Raw genomic sequence first — 13744 nt, 5'->3', positions numbered from 1 at the left:
CTGAGTTTTCCTGACTGGGAACCCACAGTTACACTCACCTGCCATACACACTACATTTTGGATCTGCTGCTCTGGGAATCTAAGCCATAGGACCCAACTGTCTCTCTGCTGCAGGTAGATGCCAACCTGGAATGGGCGGAGCTGGAGCTCTATCCTGGGCAATGCCTTTCCTTATGTGATGCATTTAAAGGCCACATACTTCACTTGCAGTATTAACATCCAAGTGTTCCCTGACTTCCTAGTGAGCACGTGGCCTGGTCCTCGCCAGTATCTGCACAGGAAGTGGTGGAATGCAGACATTTACCCAATGTGAGTACTCAGGCATCTTCCCATGAACCTGTGGAGCCTGGCCAGCACTTGCTGAGGCTCTGTGCTCTTTGTCCTCCTCCCTTATCAGTCTCTAGCTGTCTCCTGAATCTTGGTTCCCTGAGCGGAGCTTAAGGAAGTTCATCAAACAACAAAGTCAGTTTATTGCTTACATCCCATGTTGCAGACTTAGTGCTAGCAATGCCACACTTGGTCTGCCCCAGCCCACCCAAAATCTCTGCCAGGAGGAGATTGTTCCAGACAAAACCTGGCACAAATTGTCCCGCCCAGTCTGTAACCTTTCAAAGAAGGTACCACATCTGCCTTACACTTAGGACAAACATGCACTGATGTGTGCCAGGCTCGGTACTGTGAGGGAGAGGAAGCCTAGCTAGGCAGAGGGCAGAGCTAGGATGCTTAAGCACATGATGCAAGAGGGGGCAAGGGAAAGCGGGGTTGTGGGTGGAGACAAGGATTGGCTATAATTCTGTACTGTATGCAGACAGGACTCCTACACCTGACAGTACTAACATGTGAGTCCTTGGCCCTCTTTCACGTGCCCTGTTCTTCTGACGTTGCTCTTCCATTGTCTCAACACCAGTGGGAAAAGAGGGCATTGCTAGGCCATAAGAGGGTAGAGTTCAAACACAGTACTTCCACCCATCCTGACTGCAGGCTGCCAAACCCAATCTCCTATACTGCAGATCCTCAAACAGACTCCAGGGACCCCCCGACTGTATTTGCAGAAAAATAGCCCCCGTGGAATTGTGATGCTGCTCACTTTCATGCTCCACTCGGTCAGCACACAAAGAGGACGTGTGCTGGCAGAGGCAACTTCAGGCACTCATCGATTCAAATCGATGCCCGGTACATGGCACCACTCCTGTGACTCTACAATTTATAAATGAGTAGTTCCTAAGAAGCCAAATGTTATACTGCTCTTCTTACTTTAGTGTGTGTGTGTGTGTGTGTGTGTGTGTGTGTGTGTGTGTGTGTGTGTCTTGTGTCTATATGTGTGTCTGTGTGCCTATCTATGTGTATGTCTGTGCATATGTGTGTGTGTGTGTCTGTGTATATCTGGTGTTGGTGTGTGTATCTGTGTGTGTGCCTGTGTGTTTATCTGCATGTATCTGTGTGTGTGTGTGTGTGTGTGTGTGTGTGCGCGCGCGCGCAGGCACATGAACATGTGGAGGTCAGAGGCAACTTTGGGGAATTGGGTCTTTCCTTCCAGCATATAGGTACCAGGGATCTCTTTCAAGTGGATCAAGTCTGTAAGTAGGTGCTGTTACCCACCAAGGCCCATCATAAGCCCTTACTGATCTTAGAAATGCCCTAACACCCTCTTCCCTGTCTTCTGCAAGCAGGTCTCAAATATGATGCTCTCCACATACGCCCTCCATCAGGGCATTGGGGGTGGTAGAACTCTCCTATCTTAACTTTTTACACTTTGAACAACTAACCATAGCCAAAGGCAGGCAGTGTTAGCCATGGTTAAGAAAACATACAGAGAATAATGCCAGATGCCTCTCTAAAGAGTAAACTCATTTTCATTTTGGTGAAGTAAAATAATAATAGTAATAATAATATAAATGAATAATCTTGACAATTTGATATACAGATCCATACTCCTCAGGTCACCCCACAGTGAGAACCCTCTGCTCTTAGGCTTTCCAGACATAGTTTGGGCCATTGGAGGGTAGCCCAGCATAAGTTCTGCTCACACAGCCATGTACTGTGAGAGAGACTCACCTGCTTCAACCAAGAGGTGTCCGTTCCTAATTCTTTTCTTTTTGTTGTTATTGTTACTGTTTTATTTATCCACCTTTATATTTAGTTATGTATTTTATGTGTATGGGTGTTTGGCTTGTATGAATGTACATGTGCATGCCTGGTGCCCTCAGGCCAGAAGAGGGTGACAGATCCCCTGGAACTGGAGTTACAGATAGTTTTGAGCCACTGTGTGGGTGCTGAGTCCTCTAGAAGAGCAGTCAGTGCTCTTAGCCACTGAGCTAATTCTCCAGCCACCTTTACTAATTCTTATGAAAGTGTTTGATAGATTGTCAATATCCTTGCTCACTTTTTGTTTTCCTTTTTGTTTATTTGAACATAAATTTCTCCCCAATTTTGTTTTCATAAATACACCTCATTGTTATGATTCTGGTTCCAACAGCCCAGCCTCCCCAGAGAGTCCTCATTGAGTTCGTACTTGAGAGTTAAGCGTCATGTTCTGCGCATGTCTCAGAGCTAACCAGTCATCTGACCAGGCAGGTTAGCCACATAGAAAACAAAGACCTGAGGCCTTGGCCTAGCTCTGGCCTGGGTCCTGAGATGCCACACACCTTAAATGTCTCCTTTGGACCTGGTCATACACTGGAAGATCCCAGTTCGCTCTTCCCACAGTCCCTTGAGTATGGTCACAAGTGCCCTGCTGTGCTCCCACACACCATCTTCTGTTTGTTTGCTGAGCACTGTAGCGCTCCCCTCAGATATCTGGTCCATCTTAGGAGGTGACTCTGCTTCCCAGTCATCAGGAGCATGGAGAACTGAAATGGAGTTGACCGTCCCTGCCACACATCCCAGAACCTCAAGCCTCGGTCTTTGTCTCTGGCTTCTTCATTGACTTCACAAACTCCTTGACTTCTTCTTCCAATACCTTGTTCCTCCTCTCAACGTCCTCCCGGGAGCGCTCCACATTTCGAAGGCTGATTTCCAGGGCTGCGAACTTCTTCTTCTCTGTCTCCAGCTCTTCATTGAGCCTCACCACCTTAGCCCAGACATCATAGTTCTCCTTCTCCAGGCTGCAAGGCAAATCAAAGGAACGCCAGAGTGTTAATTCTGAAGCCTTTCCTTCACAGCCTTCACCTGCATTCACAAGCTTTTGTTCATTTGCCTCTCTGAGACATTCAATGCCCATTGGTGAAGTGCCAATCTAGCTACTGCCTCATACAGTATGTCCTTTGTTCCAGGAGAAGACCTGAATTCCCAAGGCACTTCAGGGCCTCACTTAACACCCCAGTGACACCTCTCCTGTTGTTGTGTTTCATGTCACTTTATGTATCATGTCCTATCTTTAACCAGACAAACTATTTGAAGGAAGGGGCCACCTGTAACAGAGCTGTGTTTCTGTCTTGCAGCCCCCGTGTTTGGCTAGTTCAGCTAAGGTTACGGATGCTCCACATTCTAGATCCACAACATCTCTGTGTGCATGGTAGCTCTTTACCTTGCTTCAGTGGACAGCCTGGGCCAGAACCTTTCCTAGCAAAGAACCCCCTAGGATCAAGATTGGGTAAAGCAAAGAGAAACACACTGTGGGAGCTAGGGACCCTGGGGTCCCACTGCAATTTTAAATCCTGCTCCAGGTGGATGAACTATGGGCTTCCTAGATTCCCATGACATTCGTTGCTACTGGCTAAAATTCTACTACAGCCCAGGTGTCCTGCCAAGCTATGTGGAACCAAACCTTAGGAATGAGTGGACACAGTCCATTATTTAAGCATAACGAGGAAATTTCTGATCTATGGGTGAAACACAGGTTGCGTGGTTGGAATCTGCTTCACAATTTCATCCATTGGGTGCTGCCTCTCTCCTCCCCAAGCTCATTCTGTGAGTGCTCCTCCTTCATCCCAAGGTGATTCTGTGAGTGCTCCTCCTTCAATCCAAGCTCATTCTGCAAGTGCTCCCTCCTCCCAAGCTCATTCTGCGAGTGTTCCCTCCTCCCAAGGTGATTCTGTGAGTGCTCCCTCCTCCCAAGGTGATTCTGTGAGTGCTCCCTCCTCCCAAGGTGATTGCGAGTGCTCCCTCCTCCCAAGCTCATTCTGTGAGTGTTCCCTCCTCCCAAGGTGATTCTGTGAGTGCTCCCTCCTCCCAAGCTCATTCTGTGAGTGCTCCCTCCTCCCAAGCTCATTCTGTGAGTGCTATTCCCCATCTTCCCTGAGTAGCCTGCCTGTGCTCATCTGCAGACATAAGTTGTCATCTAAGCCCATGTCTCAGGTTCTGTGTTCAAGAGCTGCCGCTGTCTCTATGTGGAACACTCCCCTCAGAGCCTTGCCTGCCCCTTTGTCTTTCTCTTCCTACAGTAATTTTTCTCATTTCTTTAGACCCTGGCATTCCAAATTCAGTCTTCTTTCCCAGCTTCCCATTCTCTTCTGGCTCGGGGAGAACATGAGTGAGATGCTGTGCTGGATCTTGACACTGATTGCAGTAGAGAGTAGAATCAACAGGACTTGAGAGCCAGACTGACCTGGGTTCGAGGTTCAAACCCAACTGCACAAAAATCAACTGTGTGGCCTTCAAGAATACTTTGATACTTCTGGGGCTCCTGAATGTTCTGATAAATGGGGCACCCCTATGTGGATTCAATTAGAAGGCACTGTCATGCTGCTAATTGTCCTGCCTCTCAGAGACTGCTGTATTTGGAGGACCAGACATCTCTATGGTCGTCGGTCCTTTCCTGCTCTGCAATTCAGGCTAGGGCACAATAAGAGCCTTTTCTGGGACTGATCTGCTCCATGATAAGGTATCACAGAAGTCTTATAAGTCTAGTGTTTGATTTCATGTTCTCACACAAAGGACATGTTTTGCTTGAGAGCCAATCCTCTGTATGGAACAATTAATTGATGGAGACTTACAATAGCCTTTCTTTCTGGTATCTAAATCTTAATAGAAGTATCCATAAATATGAAAGCCCATTAGTCTCATTATGACAGGTGTTCCTGTGGGGCAAGTTGGACTAAAGTTGCCTCTCTGAGAAAGAATTGCCAAGGGAGAAGAACGAGGAACAAACCACAACAATGACCAGCATGGATTGACAACCTTAAGGATGTAGTAATGGCATTCATTTGTTGGTGGTAACCAGCCGCTAAGGAGCCTTAAGACCCATTCAACAACAGGGAAACCATGCCTGGTACAGAAACCCAGCTAACTTCAGGATTAGCGAAGTTGTGGATCTTGGAATAGAACCTACAACCACCACTTTACTAAACCAGCGTAATCCCTAACAACTATCTAATCTATCCTTACACCCACAGATAAGTGTAGTCTTGGCCCCTCATCAAGGAAACTTCTCTCTTTGCAACAAAGACCATTACATAAAACCACAACGAATCAAAATGCAGAGTTATGGATTCTGCTCCTAGTGGATACATCTACAAAACATTCCCACACCTAAGGTTCAGGGAACACTGGAGAAGGAGGAGTGGACAGATTATAAGAGCCAGAGGATTGTTTTCTGATTACGTCTCCAAGCACTCAGAAGCTAAACCCATAAGCCTCACCAACATGACTACCCAAACACAGGCAAGCCAAAGAGAATGGGGAAGGGCCCATAGGCTTCACACCTACAAAAAGAACAACAGGCAACTGAGGGATGCTGAGAGGGGAGAAATAGTCTTCCCCAGGAGAAGAGCACGCCAATTGTCATCCAATACCAGATGGTCAGCCCTGAAAACATACATTAATATGAGGTATTATGAAAGTTTCCTCAACTCAGCTAAACATATTCACCCTTAAGTCTACTTGGGTCTCATTTTTAAGTTGCCATGGATCTATTCAGCAGGGTAGAGTTTTCCTATCTAATCCTTCTCCCTTTACCCTTTCCTTTATTAGGTTTTGTTGCTACTGATTGCTCTGTCCCCTGAAATACTATATGCTGTGACATTTTAGAAGGTGGAGGAAATATATACTTCCTTCTAAACCCAGAAGCCAGGTGTACTCAGTGGCCCTCCTCACAGGACTTACTTTTTAATCTGTTCCTCATACATGTGCTTCTGGGTTTCTATCTCCTTTTGTAGATGCTGGACCATCCTCTGCAAAGAGTCAAGGTCATCCTCTCCAGAGCTCTTGCTTCCAGATTCCATTTCAGAGTCCCTGCTGCCAAGAACGTCTCTCTTGGAGTCACAGGCAGGAGGAGAGAGTACACCTGCTGGACTCCCTGGGGGCCCTAGTGGGGCAGGGACGTTATCATAGGTAGAAGTCCGCTGGTCATTGGAAAGGTGGCGCAAGTCTTGAGACACAGTTCTCCTGTGCCCTTCCCCTGTCTTAGCCTCTGAAGATGAAGACCAGAACTCGTTTTTAAAGATTTCCAGTTTGCTGCTACTGGTGCCTTGGAATGCTGACGTCAGGAAACACTTCCGGTTAGGGAGCGTTTGAGTCCTTTTCCGAGATTGCACCTTCCAGTCTCCTGGGTTTTCCCTGGGGGCTTTCCCACTGTCCTCCTGATGCTGGTCACTTGGTTGTGGTCCTGTAGGACTGGTGGCATCAGGACTACTTGCCTGGAAAAAATAGCCATGGATATTATATAAGTTTTTTTTTTTCCTTTCTGTGTGCCATGCCCCCAAGATAAGGGTTAGAGACCTGGAAGATTTTTCCCAGTCACACACCTGTGACACCCTTAGTGGATCACCTCAGTGATATGATGGTTAAGGGACTCATTCAAACTCTGAAGAGGAAGTGTGAACTAAAATCATTTGCTCCGTTGGTGTGAAAATCCTAAGCTAGGATCCTTCCATGAACTTAGGAGGTTTTGCCAGTTGTGACTCAAAGCCCAAGACCCGTAAGTGAAGCTCAATGAACTCCACTAAGTGTGTTTCCACTACCTCCAAAATGAAGAACAAAGCAAAGCAGACATGCAGCCGTCCACTCAGTGAAAAGCCAAACAGCAAGCTGGCAATGGCTTTATGATGCACGTCACAGATGGTGATGGACTCCTGCTGGCCATAGCCCTGAGCTTATGTAGATTGAAAAGGAAAGTATCAACGACCAAGAAGAAATGGGAAGAACTTCAGGAATAGTTAGTTTGTGCTGGAGAGATGGCTCAGCGTTTAGCAGCATGTGCTCTTGCAGATGACCCTTTAGTTTCTGGCACCCACAAGCAGCTCACAACCACCTGTAACTCCAGTTCCCAGGGTCTGATGCCCCCTTCTGGCCTCTGCAGGCTCCTGCATGCAGTCGGTGCTCATACATTCAAGCAAGCACACATACATACATATAAAATAAATAAATATTTAAAGAACAAAAAAAAAACAAATAGTTCACAAAGGAAAAAAATGAACTGACCATGACACTTTAATAAAAGGATGTTTAGCCTCTTTTCATAATAATAGGAGAAACTCGGGTTGAAATTACTAAATTATCAGTTCTTTATGAGATAGGGACGTCCCTAAAAGTGACAGCACACTTGGTGAAAGACAGATCTTCTCATGTACTGCTGTGAAAGTATAAAATGTCACAGATGCTAGTAACATTTATGAAAATTACATGTCTAAATATATTTATCTTCTTGCTCACTACTCCCATTTCTGAGAATTTATCCCAGAATTGTATCTGTCTGCATACAAATCAAAGTGTGGGCAGGATGATTTACGTCAGCCCTGTTTGTGGTGCAGAACTGACCTGTTCATTCCAGGTCTGGGGAGGGGATCACAGTGTAGCCAATGAATGGAACATCAAATAGTTGCCAAAAAATAAGGTCATGTTGGTAGCTATCTATACCAATATGTGCTATTGTCTCTAGGATAATATTGGTAAGTTTTAAAATGTGAGATACAGAATATTTAAAAAATATAATTTTGTGCAAAAGGGAGAGATAAGAAAACAGTCTCTGTTTACATCTTCTTATATTTGCATAAAGGAAGGACTGAAGAGAGTGAGGAGGGAAGTGTGATGGTCAATGCCATACTCTAGAATCACCACAGAGACGATCCTCTCGGAGCATGCCTGTGAGAAACAGAGTAAATTAACAGGGGCGGGAAGACCCACCTCAGCTGCCGGCAGAACCATCACAGGGCCTCGCATCCTGGACTGAAGAAAAAGGAGATTGGGAGCTGAGCACCAGAGTTCATCTCTTTGCTCCTGACTGTGAATACACTGTGGCCAGCTGCACCAAGCCCTGGCTGCCATGGCTTCTCTGCCTTTGTGGACTGTAATGTCCAGCCACAGTAAGCTAACTGAACCTTTACTTTCCTAAGGAGCTCTTACCAGGTATTTTCTCACAGCAATCATGTAAGAACAAACACAGGCATGGAGCAGAACTTCTCAGATGCTAACTTATTAGGATTTGGTGTTTTTGGACCACGTGGTTGTATGTAAAATCAAATTGAAAAGAAAGAGAGAGAAAAAAAGAGTCCCATCTCAGATGGGAAAGTCAGGGGCTGAGGTACTTTCTAGCCAATCCCCTGCTCCAGCAGTAGCACTAGGACCTCGGGCATGATGCCCTGCTCTAGAGTTGCCACCTTGATCAACCTCTCTGGCCTCAGATCCTCAGCTACAGTGAATGTGCAGAGTTCCAGAGCTGACCCAATTACCTTCTCAGCACAGCGGTTGTCCTGTCATTACAGGGCCACTGTAATGGAGCAGAGCCATGGCTGTCAAGGACTGGGGGGGGGCGGGGTTTACTAACAAAACCTGCATCGCTTTGAATTGTAATTAGCTTTAGAATGTTAGGAAGGTGATTCAACAAAACAAAACACAAAACCTCCAACCACAACAATTTATTGGTTTTTTTTCTCTCTCTCTCATCTTTAACAACATCATAGGTGGCTTTCTTGGACAACTAGAAATTTGTTTTTTTTTTTTTTTTACTTGGCCACATATTTAAAATAAAAAAAAGAAGCTGCTATAAAAAGTCTCCATATCCTTTTTTAAAAACATCTGTTCCTATAAATACATGAAAATATTTGACCTTTGTCAGTGTCACCCTCTAATAGTCTATATTTTGGAGACTACATAGTTTGGCAACACTGAGAACGTGAGCTCTGAGCCTTCTGTCCAGGCCGGGGGCTGACACTGCTGAGACAGCTTATCAGGGAATGAGGATGACTACACGAACACATCCCCTGCTCTGAGGAAGGAACCACGTTCAGAATCATCACCCCCTCTGGACTTGCCCTCGGAATGTTCAGCAGCTCTTAAACATGCAATGCTGCGTTTATTTTTTCTGTTGAACTTCCTGGGATTTTGTCTTAGAGAAGATTTCAGGAACGGTCCCAAGACCCAGCCTTCAGACAATTTTCACACACGTCACTAGCCCCAGGTTTTCCCAATGTATTCTGATGGATCTGTTCCAGCTCATCTGTCACTGCCTCAGAATGACCAGGCTGAAGGAAGAGTCTGGTGGGGCAGCAGGTGTCTTACCGTGTTATTGAAGCTGTCTGTCCTGGAGAGTGGTGGGTCTTCTGTGGCATCCCATCCTACAGAGCTCCGGGGCACTGGAGCCTTCTTAGCATCATTTTTCTGGACAGGGGGTGACAGTGGCGCATCCTTAGACTTGGGGAAGAGGACTTCGTGGTCTCTGATCATCATGGTCATCACTCTTTGGATCTGAGGAGTCCCTGAAGGAAATAAGAGACTTGTAGTGCTGGTCCATAGAACAGGAGCCTGGAAGCGCTCCAGGGTTGCCACGCTCCGTGAGGGTGCTCCCACACTAGCCAGAAAACCACAGGCCTCATTTGCACTTCATGAGACCCTTCTTAATTATTTGGAGTAGAATATTTTTGGTGAGAAGATGTACTAAAATAAAGACATATTAGGGGAAGGGTGAACAAAGAGCTGTTGAGGACATTTTCCACCTATATTGCCTGAATCAGGTTTTACCAGTCAAGAGAACAGGCAACTTTCTTTCCTGCTATGGTCTTCAATGTGACGTCTGTCCTCTTATTGCACCCCAAGCCAATGTGTGTCAGGAACACTTCCTTGCCACGTTCATGGCAGACACGAGTCCGCCTGGCCAGGACTTTTGATCAAGCCAAGACACAACCTTGGAAAACTTTTCAGCCTAGCTTTACAGCAGCCTTTTTGTAAACAGGCTTATAAAACAAAACCCTGTTTGCCCTTCTTGGCTAAGGGTATTTTAAAGTCATGCAAAAGACTGGGAAATACCAGTGAATTGGTTTGAGGTTAGACTAATGTGCTGTGTGTCCACTGGGCAGGAGATATAATTCCTGTTAATACCAGTCAGAAGAGATGGCAAGTGGCAAGCTTGGTAAGCTGCAAAGCAAGACACTGACACTAGGGGGCAGTGTTCTCCCTGTCACGTCCTGGGCGCCTCTCCATAGGAGGATCGGCCTATGTACCTCTCATGATCACAGCTGGGTCCTCCACCTTTGACCTGATGAGGTTCACTCCAATCACAGTGGCCAGGTTGTCCACGCTCATCTTGTTGACGGCACAGTTCAGCTGGATTTCATGCAAAAATCTGTGGGCAGCCAGGAAACCCCGCCTTAGACAACAGGAAGTGGCCAGGAGAGAGCAATCCCTGAACCCAACGGTACACTTGTTGAATCCTAGCTCTTTCCCCTGTTTCAGGAATGGAGTGAACTGGCTCTGCCTGCAAGAGTTTAACTGGAATCTGGAACTTCACAGACTAAGGAGGGGTGAGGAGCCAGGGGAGGTGTGGGCTGGAGGTGGAAAATCTCACAGCAGAGGTTGTTTGGGAAGAAGAGGTGACTAGAAGGACTCAGATGTTTCAACAGCTTCAGTGTTTTGCTTTTACCATTCGCTTCTCAGTATCCACCCCATCCATGTCTCTAAAGAGAAAAAAATGTGTCAGTGAGGAGGTCTCAGAGATGGCGGGGGAATCCATAGTGCCTCCTCACACTCATCCTCTGACTGGAGAGTGGGGTATCTCTCTCTCAGCAGGTGCCCGGTGCTTAACCAGCAAGTTCCACTATACTTCCACCCATCAGAGGCCTGAAATCCTCAGATGGTTGGAAAAAACAAAATGACTTAGCACATCAGTAAGGGAATTCTGGATTTAAAAAACAAACAAACAAGCAAAACATTGGAAAGTGGTTAGACTGAAATACCATAAAACTTCAAATTTGAAAAATAAAAAATTATATATTCACATGATGAAAAATGACATATTATGGGATAATTTATTTTATGATAAAGGCCACACTTTTCAGTTGGATCTAAAGCATTCCTCCATAGTTACACGGATATAAGATAAGATTCATGAGAAGAGAAAACACTCAAGAGGAGATGTCACTAGACAGGGGGTTGCATCTAGTTTTGATTCTTATTTACAGTTGTTCTATCTTTGTGGTTTCCAGATTAAGTCAGAAACATCTTTATAATTTAGAAATTGTATCACAGTGTTTTTTATTTTTGAAAAATCAAAGACAAAATTGAGGTATGTATGGGGTGAAGATGCCCAGCACAGCAGATCTGGGCTGGTCCACCTGCAAGCACCTCACCCAGTAGATCCTCAGAAAGGGCTTCAGAAAATATAAATGGTGGCCTAGAATGAATGTCTTCAGGGTGCTCGTTTTGTTCTCTTGCATGCTCTGGGGCAGGTCAGAAGGAAGGAATATGTTCACTCTGTGTGCAGGTTCTTAGGGATCCCCGATGATCTCATGCAGAAAGAACGAACGCCCGCTCAGTGCTGCGTGAATGGAGTTGACCTACAGTTCTGCACCAGAATCTATGATCTGAGAGAAATGGCTTCCTCTACTAACTAGGGTTCCTTTCTGCTGTGTCTGGAGACTGTGATTCCACATGGGAGACTCACCTGCAAATGTAGCTCAGGAGACTGTAGTTGTCACGAGGAAGAATGGAAAGTTGCTTCACCAACTCCTGCTGAGCCTGGGAAGAGAGTTTTGACACTAGTAAGCAATCCTGCTGCCGGATCATTAGCAATGAACGTAGGGACATAGCTGGTGTGTCTGTGCAGGAAAAACACTTTGCTTGTCACTCCTGTTCCCACACAGGTCTTCGAATTAAAATATTTTGAAATTAAAATTCTGGGAATTCATAAACTATGAATTGAAGCCCAGACTGGTCTTGAACTCCCTATGTAGCCAATAATGACCTTGAACTTCTGAGCCTCCTGCATCCAGGAGTGCTGAGATTACAAGTGTGTGCTGCCTTACCCAGAGTGTGCCAGGCTGAGGATGAAACCCGGGGCTCTATACATGCTAGGCAAGCAGACTACCAACTGAGCTACATTCCCAGCTGCTATATTTTTTTCTACCACGCATTTAAAAAGTCTGTTAGTAATAATGTCGCCCACCCACTCCTGACCTTGAGTATCTGTAAGAACAGACTACCTGAAAACTCACATTCATGATGGCTTGCTCAATGAATGCAGTGTAATGATCCAAAAAACAATCAAACCACAATCTAATATCTCAGAGTGACTGCAAAAGCGATGAGAAAGGGATTCTTCTGTGGTGACTTTAAAGCCCCATGGTCTTGCTGAGAACTTCTGGGATGTAGGCCAGACTGGCTGAGCTGGAAGGCACACACTGGGATTGGGCGGTTCAAGTTCTACCATAGCTATAGATGTCAGAGGTGGCCATTCACAGACAGCCTGTGCCAGGGAGAGAAAGGATGGGCTCATTGCTCTTGCCAGCTGCAGCTACCCACCGAGCCTGTGAGCACCCTCTGATGATGTGTGGGATGGCATCTAGCATGACTCTTTTTAGGTGTTTTTCAAGTTTTATTTTATATCATTCACAAAGGAGATCTGAAATGCCCCTGTAAATCAAGGGCTTTCATATCCTCTCTCTCCCCTACAACACCCACAACTCAGGTAGACTGTGAGGCCTTATTTTTTCTTGAAAAACAGCTACACGTTGGCTGCATCATCAAAGTCCTCTTTCTATCCTTGCTTTGAGATGTAAAATGCTCCTTTGTGCCAGGCTCTTCATAATCATGGCTCCCCACCAGCAGTCCAGACAGGGAAGTCTGTTTTCTCACTGCCCTGGATATCCTGAGACTCAGACTATATCACAGATACTGAAAAATAGGGAACTACCCAATTCAAAAAAAAAAAAAATCTTGAAGTTACTAGTTAGTTTCTCATGCCTTGGTCCTCCAAACAATCCCAGGAAAAGCTGACAAGAGCATTGTCTAAGTTTGTGCTGCCCAACATATGTGCCAATTGTCACATGTTGCTACTCACTTTAATTAAAATTAAGAATGTGGCTCTTCTGGTATATTAGCCATATTTTGTGGACATGCTATCACATGTGACTAGAGGTTACATCACCACAGAAATCCTATTGCTTTAAGTAAATATACTGAGCCTCACAGACTATGTACGAGGTGGCTGTAGAATGACCAATGGAGCCAGACTTCTGTGTACATCTGCAAGAGTGTGTCCAGAGAGCTCTAGTGGAGGAGGGAAGGCCCACCCTGACTGTGAGTCTGGAGTTTTGGTAAAAAGGGGAAAGCAAGCTGAGCGTGGACATTCATCTCTGCCTGCACCCTGACTGGACGCAGTGTGACCAGCTCCAATTTCCCTGCCGTCACGCCTTCTCTGCCACCATACAATGTATCTTGAAACGGAGCCCAAATAAACCCATCCTTCCTTATGTTGCTTTTGTTGGCATCTTGCCACACAACTGTGGCAGCAACTAATAGTGCATAATTGGCCGAATGAAAGAATGAAAGTCAAATCCAGGTTTTTTGTACTGTTTTGCCAATGAGAATGGCACCA

At 45.7% G+C, this 13744-nt stretch overlaps 1 protein-coding gene across 5 annotated transcripts in view; it reads right to left on the bottom strand.

The window, feature by feature from the left end:
* Positions 1-2379: 2379 nt before the first annotated feature.
* The window catches only part of Arhgap25 (Rho GTPase activating protein 25), a 97849-nt gene continuing 86484 nt past the window's right edge, over positions 2380-13744 (bottom strand). For all 5 annotated transcript variants that reach the window (XM_027428727.2, XM_027428726.2, XM_027428725.2 and 2 more), the window contains 5 exons: positions 11813-11886; positions 10374-10495; positions 9436-9632; positions 6043-6575; positions 2380-3104 (listed from right to left, as the gene is read on the bottom strand). In XM_027428727.2, the coding sequence (XP_027284528.1) occupies positions 2891-3104; positions 6043-6575; positions 9436-9632; positions 10374-10495; positions 11813-11886 (1140 nt within the window). In that variant the 3' untranslated portion in view covers positions 2380-2890. The remainder of the gene's footprint in view (positions 3105-6042; positions 6576-9435; positions 9633-10373; positions 10496-11812; positions 11887-13744) is intronic.

This window comes from Cricetulus griseus, chromosome 8, assembly GCF_003668045.3.
Source record: "Cricetulus griseus strain 17A/GY chromosome 8, alternate assembly CriGri-PICRH-1.0, whole genome shotgun sequence".
Classification (NCBI taxonomy): Eukaryota; Metazoa; Chordata; class Mammalia; order Rodentia; family Cricetidae; genus Cricetulus; species Cricetulus griseus.
The sequence above is the reverse complement of the archived record's forward strand: the minus strand, read 5'-3'. Positions and strand labels throughout refer to the sequence as shown.